At 41.9% G+C, this 20,554-nt stretch overlaps 1 protein-coding gene across 1 annotated transcript in view; it reads left to right on the top strand.

Annotated features, from left to right (window-relative positions):
• The window catches only part of LOC126273235 (UDP-glucosyltransferase 2-like), an 81,064-nt gene that overhangs the window by 37,334 nt on the left and 23,176 nt on the right, over positions 1–20,554 (top strand). The window contains exon 2 of the mRNA XM_049976778.1: positions 284–538. Coding sequence (XP_049832735.1) covers positions 284–538 — 255 coding nt within the window. The remainder of the gene's footprint in view (positions 1–283; positions 539–20,554) is intronic.

Raw genomic sequence — 20,554 nt, 5'->3', positions numbered from 1 at the left:
GATCTTTGCCTTTCGCGGGCAAGTGCTCTACCAACTGAGCTACCCAAGCACGACTCACGCCCCAACGACTCCTGCCAATCCCTCGTCTCCTACCACAGTTGGTAGAGCACTTGCCCGTGAAAGACAAAGGTCCCGAGTTCGAGTCTCGGTCCGGCACACAATTTTGATCTGCCAGGAAGTTTCATATCAGCGCACACTCCGCTGCAGAGTGAAAATATCATTCTGTTAGTTTTTTTTTTTTTTTGGACAGATTGATTTACTTTGAACTGTGATCATTTTGCAGTTGACCATGGACTCGATCAGCATAATACGGACTCCGTTCCTCGGGCCCTTCATAATGAAGTACCTCCTCAGGCACCTGTGCGCGGAAGTGTATGACATGCCGCAGGTGAAGCGGCTAGCCAACTCCGGGTCACGGTTCGACCTGGTCATCTCGGAGGACTTCCACCACGACTGCATGGCGGCACTGGCGCACAAGTTCCGAGCGCCCCTGGTCGCCATCAGCTCCAGCATGGCTCTGAACGGCGCGCACGACAGGGTGAGTTCCGCCAACAGTGTATCTGCAGAGCAGTATCCAACAAGTGCTTTTCTTCCTGGTGAGTCGGCACAGTGACAAGGCATTCGACTTGATATTCTCTTAGAGAAACTGTCGTTTATGGATCTGGTGGCTTTCCACATAGCTAATCTGAATTATACACTACTGGTCACTAAAATTGCTACACCAAGAAGTAATGCAGACCATAAACAGGTATTCTTTGGACAAATATATACTTCAACTGACATGTGATTACACTTTCACGCAATTTGGGTGCATCGATCCGGAGAAATCAGTATACAGAACCACCACCTCTGGCCGTAATAACGGCCTTGATACGCCTGGGCATTGAGTCAAACAGCTTGGATGGTGTGTACAGGCACAGCCGCGCATGCAGCTTCAACACGATACCATGGTTCATCAAGAGTAGCGACTGGCGTATTGTGACGAGCCAGTTGCTCAGCCACCATTGACAAGACGTTTTCAATTGGTGAGAGATCTGGAGAATGTGCTGGCCAGGAGAGCAGTCTAACATATCCTGTATCCAGAAAGGCCCGTACAGGACTGGCAACATGCGTTCGTGCATTATCCTGCTGAAATGTAGGGTTTCGCAGGGATCGAATGACGGGTAGGGCCACGGGTCGTAACACATCTGAATTGTAACGTCCACTGTTCAAAGTGCCGTCAACGCGAACAAGAGGTCACCCGAGAGGTGTAACCAATGCCACCCCATACCATCACGCCGGGTGATACACCAGTATGGCGATGACGAATACATGCTTCCAATGTGCGTTCACCGCGATGTCACCCAACACGGATGCGACCATCATGATGCTGTAAACAATACGCAAAAATGACGTTTTTCCATTCGTGCACTCAGGTCCGTCGTTGAGTACACCATCGCAGGCGCTCCTGTCTGTGATGCAGCGTCAAGGGTAACCGCAGCCATGGTCTCCGAGCTGATAGTCCATGCTGCTGCAAACATCGTCGAACTGTTCGTGCAGATGGTTGTTGCCTTGCAGACGTCCCCATCTATTGACTCAGGGATCGAGACGTGGCTGCACGATCCGTTACAGCCATGCAGATAAGATGCCTGTCATCTCGTCGGTTAGTGATACGAGGCCGTTGGGATCCAGTACGGGGTTCCGTATTACCCTCCTGAACCCACCGATTCCATATTCTGCTAACTGTCATTGGATCTCGACCAACGCGAGGAGCAATGTCGCGATACAATAAACCGCAATCGCGATAGGCTACAATTCGACCTTTATCAAAGTCGGAATCGTGATGGTACACATTCCTCCTCCTTACACGAGGCATCACAACAACGTTTCACCAGGAAACGCAGGTCAACTGCTGTTTGTGTATGAGATATCGGTTGGAAAGTTTCCTCATGTCAGCACGTTGTAGGTGTCGCCTTTGGCGTCAACCTTGTGTGAATGCTCTGAAAATATAATCATTTGCATATCACAGCATCTTCTTCCTGTCGGTTAAATTTCGCGTCTGTAGCACGTCATATTCGTGATGTAGCAATTTTAATGGCCAGTAGTGTACATGATCTGCAATTTCTTCAGTTTTAGTCTACAGTTCATAACCAATAGATTGTGGTCAGAGTCCACATCTACCCCTAGAAATGTCCTACAATTTAAAACCTCGTTCCTCAATCTCTGTCTTACCATTATATAATCTATCTGATACCTTTTAGTATCTCCAGGATTCTTCCATGTACACAACCTTCTTTTATGATTCTTGAACCAAGTGTTAACTATGATTAAGTTATGCTCTGTGCAAAATTCTACCAGACGGCTTCCTCTTATTTTTTAGCCCCAATCCATATTCACCTACTACGTTTCCTTCTCCTCCTTTTCCTACTGTCGAATTCCAGTCACCCATGACTATTAAATTTTCGTCTCCCTTCACTACCTGAATAATTCCTTTTATCTCATCATACATTTCTTCAATTTCTTCATCATCTGTAGAGCTAGTTGGCATATAGACTTGTACTACTGTAGTGGGCATGGGCTTCGTGTCTATCTTGGCCACTATAATACGTTCACTATGCTGTTTGTAGTAGCTTACACGCACTCCTATTTTTTTATTCATTATTAAACCTACTCCTGCATTACCCCTATTTGATTTTATATTTATAACCCTGTATTCACCAGATGCGAAAATTACCGAACTATCAGTTTAATGAGTCACAGCTGCAAAATACTAACACAAATTATTTACAGAGGAATGGAAAAACTGGTAGAAGCCGACCTCGGGGAAGATCAGTTTGGATTCCGTAGAAATGTTGGAACATATGAGGCAATACTGACCCTACGACTTATCTTAGAAGAAAGATTAAGGAAAGGCAGACCTACGTTTCTAGCATTTGCAGACTTAGAGAAAGCTTTTGACAATGTTGACTGGAATACTCTCTTTCAAATTCTAAAGGTGGCAGGGGTAAAATACAGGGAGCGAAAGGCTATTTACAATTTGTACAGAAACCAGATGGCAGTTAGAAGAGTCGAGGGGCATGAAAGGGAAGCAGTTGTTGAGAAGGGAGGGAGACAGGTTTGTAGCCTATCCCCGATGCTATTATCTGTATATTGAGAAAGCAGTAAAGGAAACAAAAGAAAATTTGGAGTAGGTATTAAAATCTAGGGAGAAGAAATAAAAACATTGTGTTTCGCCGATGACATTGTAATTCTGTCACAGCAAAGGACTTGGGAGAGCTGTTGAACGGAATGGACAGTGTCTTGAAAGTAGGATATAAGATGAACATCAACAAAAGCAAAACGAGGATAATGGAATGTAGTCGAATTAAGTCGGGTGATGCTGAGGGAATTAGATTAGGAAATGAGACACTTAAAGTAGTAAAGGAGTTTTGCTATTTTGGGGCAAAATAACTGATGATGGTCGAAGTAGAGAGGATATAAAATGTAGACTGGCAATGGCAAGGGAAGCGTTTCTGAAGAAGAGAAATTTGTTAACATCGAGTATAGATTTAAGTGTCAGGAAGTCGTTTATGAAAGTATTTGTATGGAGTGTAGCCATGTATGGAAGTGAAACGTGGACAATAAATAATTTTGACAAGAAGAGAATAGAAACTTTTGAAATGTGGTGCTACAGAAGAATGTTGAAGATTAGGTGGGTAGATCACTTAACTAATGATAAGGTATTGAATAGAATTGGGGAGAAGAGAAGTTTGTGGCACAACTTGACTAGAAGAAGGGATCGGTTGGTAGCACATGTTCTCAGGCATCAAGGGACCACAAATTTAGCATCGGAGGACAGCGTGGAGGGTAAAAATCGTAGAGGGAGACCAAGAGATGAATACACTAAACTGATTCAGAAGGATGTAGGTTGCAGTAGGTACTGGGAGATGAAGGAGCTTGCACAGGATAGATTAGCATGAAGAGCTGCATCAAACCAGTCTCAGGACTGAAGACCACAACAACAACAGTGTACGTGACAAACAGAATGCTAAAGGTTGTGCTGAATAATTCACACATTCTCAAAAAGCTAGAAAAGAAACTAGACGGCAGTTATAAGAGTCCAGGGGCACGAAAGGGAAGCAGTGGTTGGGAAGAGAGTGAGACGGGGTTGTACCCTACCACGATGTTATTTGATCTGTATATTGAGCAAATAGTAAAGAAAACAAAAATGTGGGAGTAGGAATTAAAATACAAGGAGACGAAATAAAAATTGTGAGGTTTTGCCGATGACATTGTAATTCTGTCAGAGACGCAAAGGACTTGGAAGAGCAGTTGAGCGGCATGGGCAGTGTTTTGAAAGGAGAATGTAAGATGAACATCAACAAAAGCAAACTAAGGATAATGGAATAAAGTAGAATTAAATCAGTTGATGCTGCCAGAATTAGATTAGGAAATGATACACTTAAAGTAGTAGAGAGTTTTGCTATTTGAGAAGGAATGTAACTGATGATGACCGAAGAAGAGAGGATATAAAATGTAGACTGGCAATGGCAAGGAAAGTATTTCTGAAGAAGAGAAACTGTTTAGGGTCGAGTACAGATTTCAGTGTCAGGAAGACCTTTCTGAAGGTATTTGTATCGAGTGTTCCCATGTATGGAAGTAAAACATGGACGAGAAACAGTTTAGACAAGAAGCGAATAGAAGCTTTCTAAATGTGGTGCTACATCAGAATGCTGAAGGTTAGATCGGTAGATCACATAATTAATGAGGAGGTACTGAATAGAATTGTGGAGATGAGGAACTTGCGGCACAACTTGACAGAAGGAATTGATTGATAGGACACGTTCTGAGGCATCAAGGAATCACCAATTTAGTATTGGAGGGAAGCGTGGAGGATAAAAACCGCAGAGAGGGACCAAGAGATGAATGCAGTAAGCAGATTCAGAAGGCTGTAGGTTGCAGTAGTTACTCGGAGATGGAGACTTGCACAGGATAGAGTAGCAAGCAGAGCTGCATCAAACCAGTGTTTGGACTGAACATCACAACAACAGAATATTTTAGTGACTGGGGTAAAATCACAAAGGGAGTCCCATGGGACTCAATTTTGGATCCCCTCTTATTCCTTACATATGTGAATGACCCGCCTCTTAACATTCAACAAGCAAAATTGGTATTCTTTGCAGACTGCAGTACTGCTAAAATAAATCGCGTTAGAGAGAAAGCAGCGGAGGAGTAAGTAAATGATATTTTCCAAAGAATTATTAAGTGATTCTCTGAAAATGGGCCCCCTATAAACTCTGAACAACGCACTACATTCAGCTCTGTACAATAAACAGTCGTACCATCAATTGATGTAGCTCATGAGCAGGAGTCAATAGCAGGATAGAATGCTCCAAATTTTTGGGCTTACATATAGATGAAAACATGGATTGGAAGATGTATATTACTGAGCTTCTCAACTAGTTAAGTTCAGCTACTATTCGTATAATTGCTTATCTTGGAAACCAACATATCAACATCCTGACATATTTTGCATATTTCCACCCAGTAATGTTGTACGGAGTAATTTTCTGGGGTAACTAATCACCTAGAAAGAAATTATTGCTTGCACAAACGCGAGCAGTAAAAATATCATGTGTTTCTCACCTAAGAACGTCATGTAGGTACCTCTTCAAGGAGCTAGGCATTTTAACTGTGCCGTCACAGTATATATTTTCACTAATGAAATTCATCATAAGTAATCCATGACAATCTGAGATGGACAGTGATGTACTTACCTACAGCACTAGATGGAAAAATTATCTTTATTATCCACTGCTAAAGCTGTCAATGGCTCAGAGAGGAGTTCTGTATGCAGCAATGTGTTTTTTTTTTTTTTTTGATTATTTGACCGACAGGTCGCGAAGCAAGTTTTAAATCCAATTTAAAATCGGTTCTGCAGGGCAACTGTTTCTATTCAACTGACGAATTGCTACTTCAAAACTGGCCGTTAGTAAAAAAACAAATGTAGTTACATGAGTAGGAATAAAATGATAATTTGTTCATTAATGTTAACACTAATCGTGTATACATATCCTACAAACTGACTCGTTCCACATCATTTCGATAAACGAAACGCTGTAGAGGTTAACTGGAGTACGGGATACAAATTTAGCGCACGTCGATCTCTTCACTTTCGTTAGCATTAGCATCCCATTGTTCAGTTGAACTATACAGGGTGTTACAAAAAGGTACGGCCAAACTTCCAGGAAACATTCCTCACACACAAAGAAAGAAAATATGTGGACATGGGTCCGGAAACGCTTACTTACCATGTTAGAGCTCATTTTATTACTTCTCATCAAATCACATCAATCATGGAATGGAAACACACAGCAACAGAACGCTTACTTACCATGTTAGAGCTCATTTTATTACTTCTCTTCAAATCACATCAATCATGGAATGGAAACACACAGCAACAGAACGTACCAGCGTGACTTCAAACACTTCGTTACAGGAAATGTTCAAAATGTCCTCTGTGGTACGCACAGGTAGAGTATCCCGTATGAAATTATGATAACGTGCTCCATTGAGCGTAGGTGGAAGAACATGGGGTTCAATCAAGACATCACCAACAATGCCTGCCCAAACGTTTACAGAAAATCTGTGCTGATGACGTGATTGCACAATTGCGCGCGGATTCTTGTCAGCCCATACATGCTGATTATGAAAATTTACAATTTGATCACGTTGGAATGAAGCCTCATCCGTAAAGAGAACATTTGCACTGAAATGAGGATTGACACATTGTTGGATGAACCATTCGCAGAAGTGCACCCGTGGTGGCCAATCAGCTGCTGATAGTGCCTGCTCACGCTGTACATGGTACGGGAACAAATGGTTCTCCCGTAGCACTCTCCATACAGTGACGTGTTCAACGTTACTTGTACAGTAGCAACTTCTCTGCCGCTGACATTACGGTTATCGTCAACTGCACGAAGAATTGCCTCGTCCATTGCAGGTGTCTTCGTCGTTCTAGGTCATCCCCAGTCGCGAGTCATAGGCTGGAATGTTCCGTGCTCCCTAAGACGCCGATCAATTGCTTCGAACCTCTTCCTGTCGGGACACCTTCGTTCTGGAAATCTGTCTCGATACAAAAGTACCGCGCCACGGCTATTGCCCCGTGCTAATCCATACATCAAATGGGCATCTGCCAACTCCGCATTTGTAAACATTGCACTGACTGCAAAATCACGTTCGTGATGAACACTAACCTGTTGATGCTACGTACTGATGTGCTTGATGCTAGTACTGTAGAGCAATGAGTCGCATGTCAACACAAGCACAAAGTCAACATTACATTCCTTCAATTGGGCCAACTGGCGGTGAATCGAGGAAGTACAGTACATACTGATGAAACTAAAATGAGCTCTAACATGGAAATTAAGCGTTTCCGGACACATGTCCACATAATATCTTTTCTTTGTGTGTGAGGAATGTCTCCTGAAAGTTTGGCCATACCTCTTTGTAACATCCTTTATAGGTCAACTGAAGTACGGGATACAAATTTTACAGGTGTTTCTTTCATCTCCGCTACCACTAATAGTCTGTTCTTACGTAGATAGTATTACTACTGAAGGCGGAAAGATCCACGTACATAATATTTGTATCCCACACTTCAGTTGACCTACATAGGTCAACTGAAGAATAGGACACTACTGCTAACGAAACCGAGAATATCAACGTATGTTACATTTGCAATCTGTAACTCACTTTAACTACGCGAAGGCGGAAGAAGACTACAGATATAAAATTTGTATCCCGTGTTTTGCAGTCGCTCCCATCAGCCACCGCGCCGAGAGTAACTTCGTTTGCCAGTACAATACTTCAATTGGCCTATAGCGTCTACTGACGAATGGAATACACCTTTTTTTTCTTTCGATGCTAATAGTATCGACTGAAAGTTATCATAGTCCTGCTAGCGACGACAATAAAACCAACAGCAGTCAAATTTGTATCCCATTCTTTAGTTGAGCTATATTGGTCAACTGAACAATAGAACCCAGTTGATGAAGGACTGAATTCAATGTTATGGTTTACAACAAGATGCTGAAAACCCCTATTCCCCTAATACCTATACGAAGAAAAACCATCGGAAATAATTACGGTACCCTCTGCAACGTTATCTTCAATTTATTTCACCAAAGCTTTCTTCGTTCGATTAGGAACTACTTTAAAAACTACATCATCACATTCTGGACCTGAAATTACAGCCCCCCCAAACCCATAATACTACCGCAGGTTCCACCCTGTTGTATGTGGTTTTGACAAAATGAGACTCATTGATTTCGACTATAGCACCCGACTCCTCTAAAGGCCATTTATACTTTATATATTCCCCACAAACTTCCCTACAAACCAAGTACCAGTCTACAATGGTACGCTCACTCACACGACATTCATGCACTCACAGCCACACAAGATACCTCAAACACCAATAGTATGTAATATTTATGATATCCCTCAAGGCGAGCTTAGATTTCTCTAACCACGTTCCTTGTCTAAATGAGGTCATAGCCGATCCTTGCTACACCTCCATATGAATAAATCGTGAGTACGAGGTGCAGACATACTTACCAGGCGCATATGCACTCACGACATCGAACGTAATCGGCAAGAAGACCAAACATTTGCAAAAATCGAATGGTTGCCATCATGTGTACCCCCATAGCCTGATTTAAGTCATCCATATTCATGGGAACAGAGAAAGCCATACCTACAAACGAAAATCAAAAACTAAAAATTCTTCTAAATTAAAAAACTATTTGTCTAAATTATCTCAAACTCACTGAGAATGAATTTAAGTACCGAGTGAATTGGAAAGAACCAATTATTTAAATCAGTGCACACGAAAAAAAATCTTACGCAATGTCTAGCGCTGTGTTTTAGAATCACATTCATTTTTTCAATGTACAATTATGGCGCTTATCCACAGCAAACAACCCATTTATTATCTGTGGCTCGAAAGTAATCACGTAATATTTATGAGTACCCCATTACGTCATTGGCCAAAGCCGACGTGTTGTATCCCGTTCTTCAGTAGACCCACGTTCAGGCGATGCCCCAACACATTACAAGAGAAAATCGACAAAAATATTAATTACAGATGCAATAAATTGATAATAATTCGCGGAGAGGCGCAATAGGTCTCAATCTAACCTCTCCGAAAATAACAGGTTCTTGAAAACAATCACCACTCGTGAACATGTTCGAATTGGTAAGCAAGGTTTCCAGTACTATAATATTATAACGATTCCACGGATATTTCTGAATTAAGCTCATAATTGGTTGTCATCCTCACACCAAAAACATGAATACCGTACAACTTACTATTAATGAAAATATACAGGACAGTCGTACTCTACAACGTAATATTGACACTAATTAGCCACTCGGATTATAACAACGTTGTACTTGTCATTAAAGTATTTGGTAAATTAATCCTACTTCTTAATTACAGAACTTACGCATTCCAAAATTTGTAAAAGGTTCGGCAGTTAATTATTTTTATAAAGCAATAGTCTGAGGTGAAAGATGTATTGGTTACTATAGAAACAAACGACAGTTATTTACATCCTCTGATTAGCGATACCTATGCTAATACAGTTTAAATATATTCTTTTGTACAAAATTGTAATACTTTCGTAAGCAAATCTTCACGTATTGGTCTATAATTGTCAATATTTTTAACTGTAATCCGATGTTAAGTCTCAAGACTTTACCTAAATAGTACACTTTGCGTCGTTAAACTTAGATAAAATGCTTCTCTGCTTTCTTTTTATAGACTCGTCATTCATTTATTTATATTACATCGCTGACTTGAGCGTGCTTGCTCTACTTGCAAACGTTGATGTTGATGTGAGTGAGTGACCCCAAATCTAATCCCCACACTGAACGAGATAGAAATAATAGAAAAAATACAACATAAAACCTATGCGCCACCACCACTTTCAAGCTCAACTTAAAATCAGATTTTCAAAACTCAATCACTTCTGTGTTGACTTCCCGCGTACCCACTACAAATCTAATTGTATGTCACTCGAAACGTACCACTAGAATAACGGCAGCTGTTGAATTTTCTGTCTTCAGATAGTTCGGCAAGAGCTAGGGAATCTCTAAAATTGCGTCACTAACAATGAATACGGGCTGAATACACTGATAATCACAATTCACTTTCGGTCCGCATGTTCTTATATGTGATCCTATGATCAAGAAAAACTCGAGAACGAGGCTCGATTATTAAATAATCCACAGTATACAAGTTACTACCTTGTTGTAACACTATGTTCCATAACCTACACAAACAGCTAACACTCAACTATCTTAGCGTGCTTATCCCAAAATCTTCGAACTATACGCAACAACCAAATCCTTTGGGATGTGCAACGAACTATCATAGGCAACAAAACTGGACCTCGTTAGACACAGTGGCTGACATTAAAACTTTCATTTACTGTCATATCTACAACACAGAAATACCTTTCTTCACACAGCGTACCAGCAGCGCTACACTAAGCCCGTCGCTCAAAATCGCTTGACCGCAGGTCAAGTACAAAACAAAATTACGAGGAGCTACATTCCAATAAAATTCATCAGACAGTTCCACTGATTGTGCCTTAGTATCGTCACTGCATCATGTAGTCTTGCATTTAACAACCAAAATCCCTTCATTACAAACTTCCGAAACCCTTGCAACGAAATTCACGGAAAATTTCCAAGTGTCTTGATAGTCGCTACCGAATTCTTATGGCAAAGTATCGGTACTGACACACATAAACGTCCCTCTACCCACATGCATAGTAGTCTTACAGACTCAAGATCACGTACGCTTCGGCTCTTAGATCGTGACTAACTGCTTTTTTCACAATACCACAGCTGAACCATAAATCTAGACAAACGTATGGCGATACCGTTATTATTTATCAATCAGTATGTAATTTCTTGTGGCTGTCGTTTCGTTGTATAGTGGCAAGCTCGCCCTGGTTGATCTCTGGCGCGCATTGCTGCTGTCAGCCACCGTCGTATGGATACGGTAGTCTTTGGCGCTTCTGGGTGAACACTTGTAGAGCTGGTTACAATACTGGTTTTCCAGAAAACACACACACACACACACACTGACTTAAGTTACAAGAAATAAAGCATTTTACACCCTTTATATGCTTTTCGACATTTTGCTGCTGTCATAACAGACTGAAACGACCATATTATTTACGTAACGACACAAAACTGTTAAAAAGTAATTTTGACACGTTATACACACACAAACAAATTTTTGTGCCAGGCATCATAATATTATTATTTCTCATCTCATACCTAAAACATCACTGTAAACTAAGTGCCAAAATACTTTTTCCATGTCTCAATTGCCTGTAATATTTATGAAAATGCGCAAAGATATTGGAATTTCGATCTCAGGCCTACTGAGGCTATGTTGGTAGATGTACGTAGATCGAAGTTTCATCATCTGTCGTTTTTAGAAGTTCTTAAGTAATGCATCACCTCGGAAAGCACCATTTCAGGGAGAAGACGTGCACCTTGTTCTATACTACAAAAGTATAATTGATTTTATTCACTGTTCCGAATAGCTTTTTTATTTCTTTTGCTCTTGGAAATAACTGTGGTAGCATGTTTATACACTGAGTTTACATTTTCTGCGATACAATTAAACGTCTTAAAAGCGGTGCTTTTCGACAAGATCGCTAAGAGTTTGTACCACTTAGACTGCATATTTTCGTAATATGGAAATTTAAATTTGTAATGCTGCAAACACGAAATATAGAGAAAACACAACACGATGAAAAGATGACACCCAGCATCCAACAAAGAGATGAAAGTTTGATATCTTGAAAATACAATCTTCACACCAAAATAAAATTATTCGTTGAATATGTAGATTCTTCGAATTCAAAATACACACATGTTGCTTATGTAAAACGCAAGATTAACTGCAGATCTCTGATTGTGAATGAAAATTCGGTCTTGGCGCTTAAATAAAATACTCTGCATTAGTTGCCAAAATACATAAACATTTTGAGTAAAAAAGATACAGGAAGGTGCTATCACAAATTAATTGTTCTATAAATCTAAAAATAATACTCTAATAATAATGGTAGTCACTCTGTCAGCTTACCATCATTCCCTACAGTACGAATGGGGGTTATCGTAATTACCATGATCGAGAGGTGATGGAAGTCAATGTTTCTCAGTAACAGGGTAATGTATGAGGCAGTTTGTTACAATTTGGCTTTAATATGTGAGACAAAGACGTTACCCCTACAACACAGGTGGCCTGGGCCCTGGCTCTGAACCTCACTGCTGCTTAAATTTTGAATGAAAATCACCAACCATATCAGGCGAAAACTTCGGCATAAGAAGTCACCCTTAATCTGCCTTGTCAAAGAGGGCAGAGGAGTGGGCACTCTCTTTCCTTTTGGGTAAGAAATTGCTCCTAAAAGACGGAAAAATCAGCAATGATCAGTGGCATGAGGACGAAGAAGGCAATGAAAACCACAACGTTAAACACGTATAATGCATATACACAGGACATATTGTTTGTAACTGTCATGATGATCTCTATACTGATAAAAGTTTCGAGACTGGTCCCCACTTGGATCTCCAGGAGAGAGCTGCCAAGGAGGAGGTGACCATGAGAAAAACACTGAATAATCAACAAAGGAGCAACATTCTACGAGTCAGTGTGTGGAATGTCAGAAGTTCTAACATGGTTGGGAATCCAGAAAATCTGAAAAGGGATACGCTAAAGCTCAGTCTAGTTGTTGCGGGGGGTCAGCGAAGTGAAATGGAAAGTGGACAAGGATTTCTGGTCAGACGAGTATAGAGTAATATCAACAGCAACAGAAAATTACATAGCAGGAGAAGGATTCGTTAGGAATAGGAAGGTAGGGCAGAGAGGTCGTTCTCATTAGAATCTACAGCAAACCAACAGCAACGACAATAGTTCATGTGTCTATACCGACATCTCAATCACAAGATAAGAGATAGAGAAAGTATATGAAGATATTGTATGGATAATTCAGTACATAAAGGGAGATGAAAATTTAACAGTTGTGAGGTAATGGAATGAAATTGTAGGGGATGGAGAAAAAAGGGTTGCTGGAGAATATGGACTTGCTAGTAGGAATGAGAGAGGAGAAAGATTCATCGAGTTCTGCAATGACTTTCACATAGTAAGAGCGAATACTCTTACTGATCACAGAAGGAGGAGGTATACTTGGAAAAGGCCAGGTGCTCCACAACGATTCCAGTTAGATTACATCAATGTCAGGTAGAGATTCCGAAACTAGATATTCGATAATAAGATGTACCCAGGAGCAGATATAGACTAGAGTCACAATTTACTAATGATAAAGAGTAAACAGCAGGTTCAGAGAATAGCCTGAAAGAATCAGAGTGGAAGTAAGTGGAATACTGAAGTACTGAACAATGACGGGGAGTGGACATTGCTAAAAAAGGCAAACACAGATGTTGGAGAGACAAACGCTGCTGCAAGGAAGGTAACTAAAAGAAACCTTCCGTCACAAAGCATATACCTCAGCTGATCGACGAAAGAAAGGAATTACAAAAATGTGCACGGAAATTCAGGACTACATACATACAAGTCACTCGAGAATGAAACAAACAGGAAATGCAAGGCGAAACAGATGCATGAAAAGTGTAAAGAAATCGAAAGAGAAATGATTGTCGGAAGTACTAACTCAATGTATAAAAAAGTCAACAAATCTTTTGGTGAAATTAAAAGCAAGAGCGATAAAATTAGGAGTGCAATGGGAATTCCACTACTCAATGCAGAGGAAATAGCGGATGGATGGAAAAGGTACATTGAAAGCCTCTATGAGGGTGAGCATTTGTCTGATGAAATGCGAGAGGAAGAAACAGGAGCCGACAGGGAAGAGTTTTGCGATCTGGTACTAGGTTTAGAATTTAACAGAGCTTCGGACGATTGAATATCAAATAAGGCACAAGGGATAGATAACATTCCATCGGAATTACTGAAATCATTCGGGAAAGTGGCAACAAAATGTCTATTCACGTTCTACATCTACATCTACATCCATGCTCCACAAGCCACCTAACGGTGAGTGATGGAGGGTACTTTGAGTACCTCTATCGGTTCTCCCTTCTATTACAGTCTCGTATTGTTCGTGAAAAGAAAAATTGTCGGTATGCCTCTGTGTGGGCTGTAATCACTGATTCATGGTCTCTTCGCGAGATGTACGTAGGAGGGAGCAATATACTGCTTGACTCCTCGGTGAAGGTATGTTTTCGATACTTCAACAAAAGCCACCGAACTACTGAGCGTTTCTCTTCAGAGTCTTCTTCTGGAGTTTATCTGTCATCTCCGTAACGCTTTTGCGATTACTAAATGATTCTGTAACGAAGCACGCTGCTCTCCGTTGGATCTTCTCTATCTCTACTATCAACCCTATCTGGTACGGATCCCACACTGGTGAGCAATATTAAAGCAGAGGGCGAACAAGTGTACTGTAACCTACTTCCTTTGTTTTCGGATTGCATTTCCTTATGATTCTTCCAATGAATCTCAGTCTGGCATCTGCTTTACCGACGATCAACTTTATATGATCATTCCATTTTAAATCACTCCTAATGCGTACTCCCAGATAATTTATGACTCCTCGGTGAAGTATGCTTGCTTCCAGTTACTGACCTGCTATATTGTAGCTAAATGATAAGGGATCTTTCTTTCTATGTATTCGCAGCACATTACACTTGTCTACATTCAATTGCCATTCCATGCACCATGCACCAATTCGTTGTAGATCCTCCTGCATTTCACTACAATTTTCCATTGTTGCAACCTCTCGATACGCTACAGCATCATCCGCAAAAAGCTTCAGTGAACTTCCGATGTTATCCACAAGGTCATTTATACATATTGTGAATAGTAACGGTCCTACGACACTCCCCTGCGGCACACCTGAAATCACTCTTACTTCGGAAGACTTCTCTCCATTGATAATGACTTGCTGCGTTCTGTTATCTAGGAACTCTTCAATCCAATCACACAATTGGCCTGATAGTCCATATGCTCTTACTTTGTTCATTAAACGACTGTGGGGAATTGTACCAAACGCCTTGCGGAAGTCAAGAAACACAGAATCTACCTGGGAACCCGTGTCTATGGCTCTCTGAGTCTCGTGGACGAATAGCGCGAGCTGGGTTTCACACGATCGTATTTTTCGAAACCCGTGCTGATTCCTACAGAGTAGATTTCTAGTCTCCAGAAAAGTCTTTATACTCGACATAATACGTGTTCCAAAATTCTACAACTGATCAACGTTAGAGATATAGGTCTATAGTTCGGCACATCTGTTAGACGTTCGTTCATGAAAACGGGGATGACCTGTTCCTTTTTCCAATCCTTTGGAACGCTACGCTCTTCTAGAGACCTACGGTACACCGCTGCAAGAAGGGGGGCAAGTTCCTTCGCGTACTCTGTGTAAAATCGAACTGGTATCCCATCAGGTCCAGCTGCCTTTCCTCTTTTGAGTGATTTTAATTGTTTTTCTATCCCTCTGTTATCTATTTCGATATCTGCCATTTAGTATTTCGGCCTTTAGTCTGTTATCCTCTTTTTAAGTGCCATTTGGGTCACAGAGTGTCTGGACATTTTGTTTTGATCCGCCTACCGCTTTGACATAAGACCAAAATTTCTTAGGATTTTCTACCAAGTCAGCATATAGAACTTTACTTTCGAATTCGTTGAACGTCTCTCGCATAGCCCTCCTCACACTACATTTCGCTTCGTGTAATTTTTGTTTGTCTGCAAGGCTTTGGCTATGTTTATGTTTACTGTGAACTTCCCTTTGCTTCCGCAGCAGTTTTCTAACTCGGTTGTTGTACCATGGTGGCTCTTTTCCATCTCTTACGATCTTGCTTGGCACATACTCATCTAATGCATATTGTACGTTGGTGTACAGAAGCTATGAGACTGACGATACACCATCAGACTTTCGGAAAAACATCATCCACACATTTTGAAGATAAGAAGACCTGACCAATGTGAGAATTATCACACCATTAACTTAACAGCTCATGCATCCAAGTTGCTGACGAGAGTAATATACAGAAGATTGGAAAAGAAAATCAGTTAGGCTTTAGTAAAGGTAAAGGTAAAGGTAAAGCGACCAGGGAGGCAGTTTTGACATTGCAGTTAATAATAGAACCAATACTTTAAAAAAAATAAAAGCAAGTTCACAGGATTTGTCGACCTGGAAAAAGCCTTCGACCATGTCAAATGGCGTAAGATGTTCGGAATTCTGAGAAAAACAGGGGTAAGCTATAGGGAAAGAGGGAACAACAACAGTGGAAGACCAAGAATGAAGTGCTCATACTGGACAGCGTGTAAGGAGGGGTCTAGCCTTTCGCCTCTAATGTTCAATCGGCACATACACGAAGCAATGACAGGATTAAAAAGAAGGTTCAAAAGTGGATTTAAAATTCAAGGTGAAGGGCTGTCAATGATAAGATTCGCTGATGACATTGGTAACTTCAGTAAAAGTGAATGATTGTAGGATCTGTTGAATGGAATAAACAGTACAGTGAGTACAGAATATGGACAGAGAGTAAGCTGAAAGTAATGAGAAGTAGCAGAAATGAGAAGACCTTGAATCCGAATATCAAAATTCGCGATTGCGAAATACACGAATTCAAGGAATACTGCTATCTAGGCAGCAAAGTAACAGACAGAGCAAGTAATACATATAAAGCAGACTCACACCGTCAGGCCAAAAAATACAAAAATGTATATATCGAGCACAACATTGTAAAATGGACTGTGGGAAAACTGAAACGGAAGAGAATCGAAGCATTCGAGATGTGGTACTAGAAAAGAATATTGAAAATTAGACGGACTGATAAGGTAAGGAATGAGGAACTTCTGCACAGAATCGGCGAGGAAAGGAATAGATGGAAAACACTAACAAGAAGAAGGGACAGGATAATAAGACATCTGTTAAAACATCGGGGAATAAATTCCATGTGAAACGTCCCCTCAGAAAAATTATGAATGACTGTGCTGGTAAACCTCTTACGTTATTTGATTTTCAAACAGCTGAGCAAACCTGAACGTACTCAGACATTTCTCTCTTTATTTGCTCTGATTATCACTAAACTGGCACACAATATTTTTAGAGCAACGCAATCTGACTTTCAATAAACCACAAAAGAATGGTCCTGACTAACAATAACCTATACCTTTCATGAATCACTTACTTCACAAAAATCTTCGTTACTCGAACTACAGCAATACAGCGAGCGCCAATACTGCCAACTAAATAAAAGATTCTAACTAATGAAGGCACTAACTACTGATAGGCATAGTTAGCAAATAAAAGATTTTGATAGAGAACGAACAATGTATTTACCTTAATAATGTTCAAGAGTTATTTCACAAATTTCCTTTTTCTGGAGGACACTCGTCCAGGTCGTCCGTTTATAGTAACCTCTCAAAACTCTGGTATCTCTCTCTCCACATCCACCACTGCTGGCGGCTCACCTCCAACTGCGCAACGCTACGCGCTGTTAACATCCAACTGCCCAACACTACACTAGCGAATATTCCAACAATGCCACCCAGCCACAGACTGCACACAGCACAGTCATTGATTTTCATACAAAGCGCTACGTAGCGTTACCAACATAAAAACTTAACACCAGTGGGTCCCAGCCTTTCTGAGACTATTACTGTTGTGGTTGGTAGGAGAGCGAACCGTGTTCCTAAAGGAGGCCGAAATGCATTCGTTTTAGCTCACGCAAGCTGGCGTGAGGTCTGGAACATGACAAGGGAATTAGAATTGAGAAAAACGGACGTAGCTGTTGGAATACTTAACTTTAATCCATTAATGGAGAACGTCGCTCTTTATGGTACATGATTCACAATATAAATATTACGGATACTGGCGCCTTGCTAGGTCGTAGCAAATAACGTAGTTGATGGCTATGCTAACTATCGTCTCGGCAAATGAGAGCGTAGAAGTCAGTGAACCATCGCTAGCAAAGTCGGCTGTACAACTGGGGCGAGTGCTAGGAAGTCTCTCTAGACCTGCCGTGTGGCGGCGCTCGGTCTGCAATCACTGATAGTGGCTACACGCGGGTCCGGCGTATACTACCGGACCGCGGCCGATTTAAAGACTACCACCTAGCAAGTGTGGTGTCTGGAGGTGACACCACAATTACCTCGGAGTGCAAACAGATATTGGCTAGTACCCACACCCCTCCCCCCCACCATCAACGATATTAGCAACTAACTAAACTTTAGAATAAAAAGAATTGTCTTTGAATGCTTTTATTTTTTTAAATGATGGAAGATAAATTATATTTAGTTTTCGTAGGTGTCTTATTAAACCCTAAAATAATGAGTCAATGAGACAATTGGTACTGCTCAATTCTAACAACATTTTATATATGTATAATTCTCAGTGCATCGCGATATTACCAACAACTCCTCCTCAGAAACGGAAGCTAATTTTTCACACTGATGATATACTCCTGGAAATGGAAAAAAGGACACATTGACACCGGTGTGTCAGACCCACCATACTTGCTCCGGACACTGCGAGAGGGCTGTACAAGCAATTATCACACGCACGGCACAGCGGACACACCAGGAATCGCGGTGTTGGCCGTCGAATGGCGCTAGCTGCGCAGCATTTGTGCACCGCCGCCCTCAGTGTCAGCCAGTTTGCCGTGGCATACGGAGCTCCATCGCAATCTTTAACACTGGTAGCATGCCGCGACAGCGTGGACGTGAACCGTCTGTGCAGTTGACGGACTTTGAGCGAGGGCGTATAGTGGGCATGCGGGAGGCCGGGTGGACGTACCGCCGAATTGCTCAACACGTGGGACGTTAGGTCTCCACAGTACATCGATGTTGTCGCCAGTGGTCGGCGGAAGGTGCACGTGCCCGTCGACCTGGGACCGGACCGCAGCGACGCACGGATGCACGCCAAGACCGTAGGATCCTACGCAGTGCCGTAGGGGACCGCACCGCCACTTCCCAGCAAATTAGGAACACTGTTGCTCCTGGGGTATCGGCGAGGACCATTCGCAACCGTCTCCATGAAGCTGGGCGACGCTCCCGCACACCGTTAGGCCGTCTTCCGATCACGCCCCAACATCGTGCAGCCCGCCTCCAGTGGTGTCGCGACTGGCGTGAATGGAGGGACGAATGGAGACGTGTCGTCTTCAGCGATGAGAGTCGCTTCTGCCTTGGTGCCAATGATGGTCGTATGCGTGTTTGGCGCCGTGCAGGTGAGCGCCACAATCAGGACTGCATACGACCGAGGCACACAGGGCCAACACCCGGCATCATGGTGTGGGGAGCGATCTCCTACACTGGCCGTACACCTCTGGTGATCGTCGAGGGGACACTGAATAGTGCACGGTACATCCAAGCCGTCATCGAACCCATCGTTCTACCATTCCTAGACCGGCAAGGGAACTTGCTGTTCCAACAGGACAATGCACGTCCGCATGTATCCCGTGCCACCCAACGTGCTCTAGAAGGTGTAAGTCAACTACCCTGGCCAGCAAGATCTCCGGATCTGTCCCCCATTGAGCATGTTTGGGACTGGATGAAGCGTCGTCTCACGCTGTCTGCACGTCCAGCACGAACGCTGGTCCAACTGAGGCGCCAGGTGGAAATGGCATGGCAAGCCGTTCCACAGGACTACATCCAGCATCTCTACGATCGTCTCCATGGGAGAATAGCAGCCTGCATTGCTGCGAAAGGTGGATATACACTGTACTAGTGCCGACATCGTACATGCTCTGTTGCCTGTGTCTATCTGCCTGTGGTTCTGTCAGTGTGATCATGTGATGTGTCTGACCCCAGGAATGTGTCAATAAAGTTTCCCCTTCCTGGGACAATGAATTCACGGTGTTCTTATTTCAATTTCCAGGAGTGTAGATACTTATTACGAAACGTGCTTCCTCTGCACAACTCCTCTCACTAGTGACACTTGCTTCGCTCACACCCTGCAACCCATTTTAAAATCGACTAAGTCAAATGGGGTACACTGCACCTACTACTTGTCTACCACTAGATTCCACGACTCCTTACCTCCGAAATGGTAGAAATTGGAACACTTTAGGTTGCCAGTGCTTTGTGTCTGACCACTGCCACGCAGCAGCGAAGTAGCCATTACATAGTTACTGTTGTGTTGTGATCTCAGTTAGATCGTTTATTGCAGCGAAGTGAATAAGGAAGTAGTTTCTGATCAATTGTGGGAAGTCGGAGGCATTTTTCATGAGATGCTTAAGCATATATGTACCAATTTTAATGTCACGGTTAGATTATACAAAGTATATGTGCAGTAGTAGGAGTATGTTAGAAACAAGGAAGATGTTGTTCGTGCATTCATTTCAAAAGTTGTAACCTTCACCACATTCTCACGCGTTAATGCTAATATTTGAAACAAAATATGTAATTATTGGTAATTTGAGTTATCATTATTACGGTTTTACGAGATAATGATGATAATAATAATAATAATCTTTTGGAAATAAAAGGTTT

This window comes from Schistocerca gregaria, chromosome 5, assembly GCF_023897955.1.
Source record: "Schistocerca gregaria isolate iqSchGreg1 chromosome 5, iqSchGreg1.2, whole genome shotgun sequence".
Taxonomy (NCBI): domain Eukaryota; kingdom Metazoa; phylum Arthropoda; class Insecta; order Orthoptera; family Acrididae; genus Schistocerca; species Schistocerca gregaria.
This window is presented reverse-complemented; position numbering and strand designations above follow the sequence as displayed.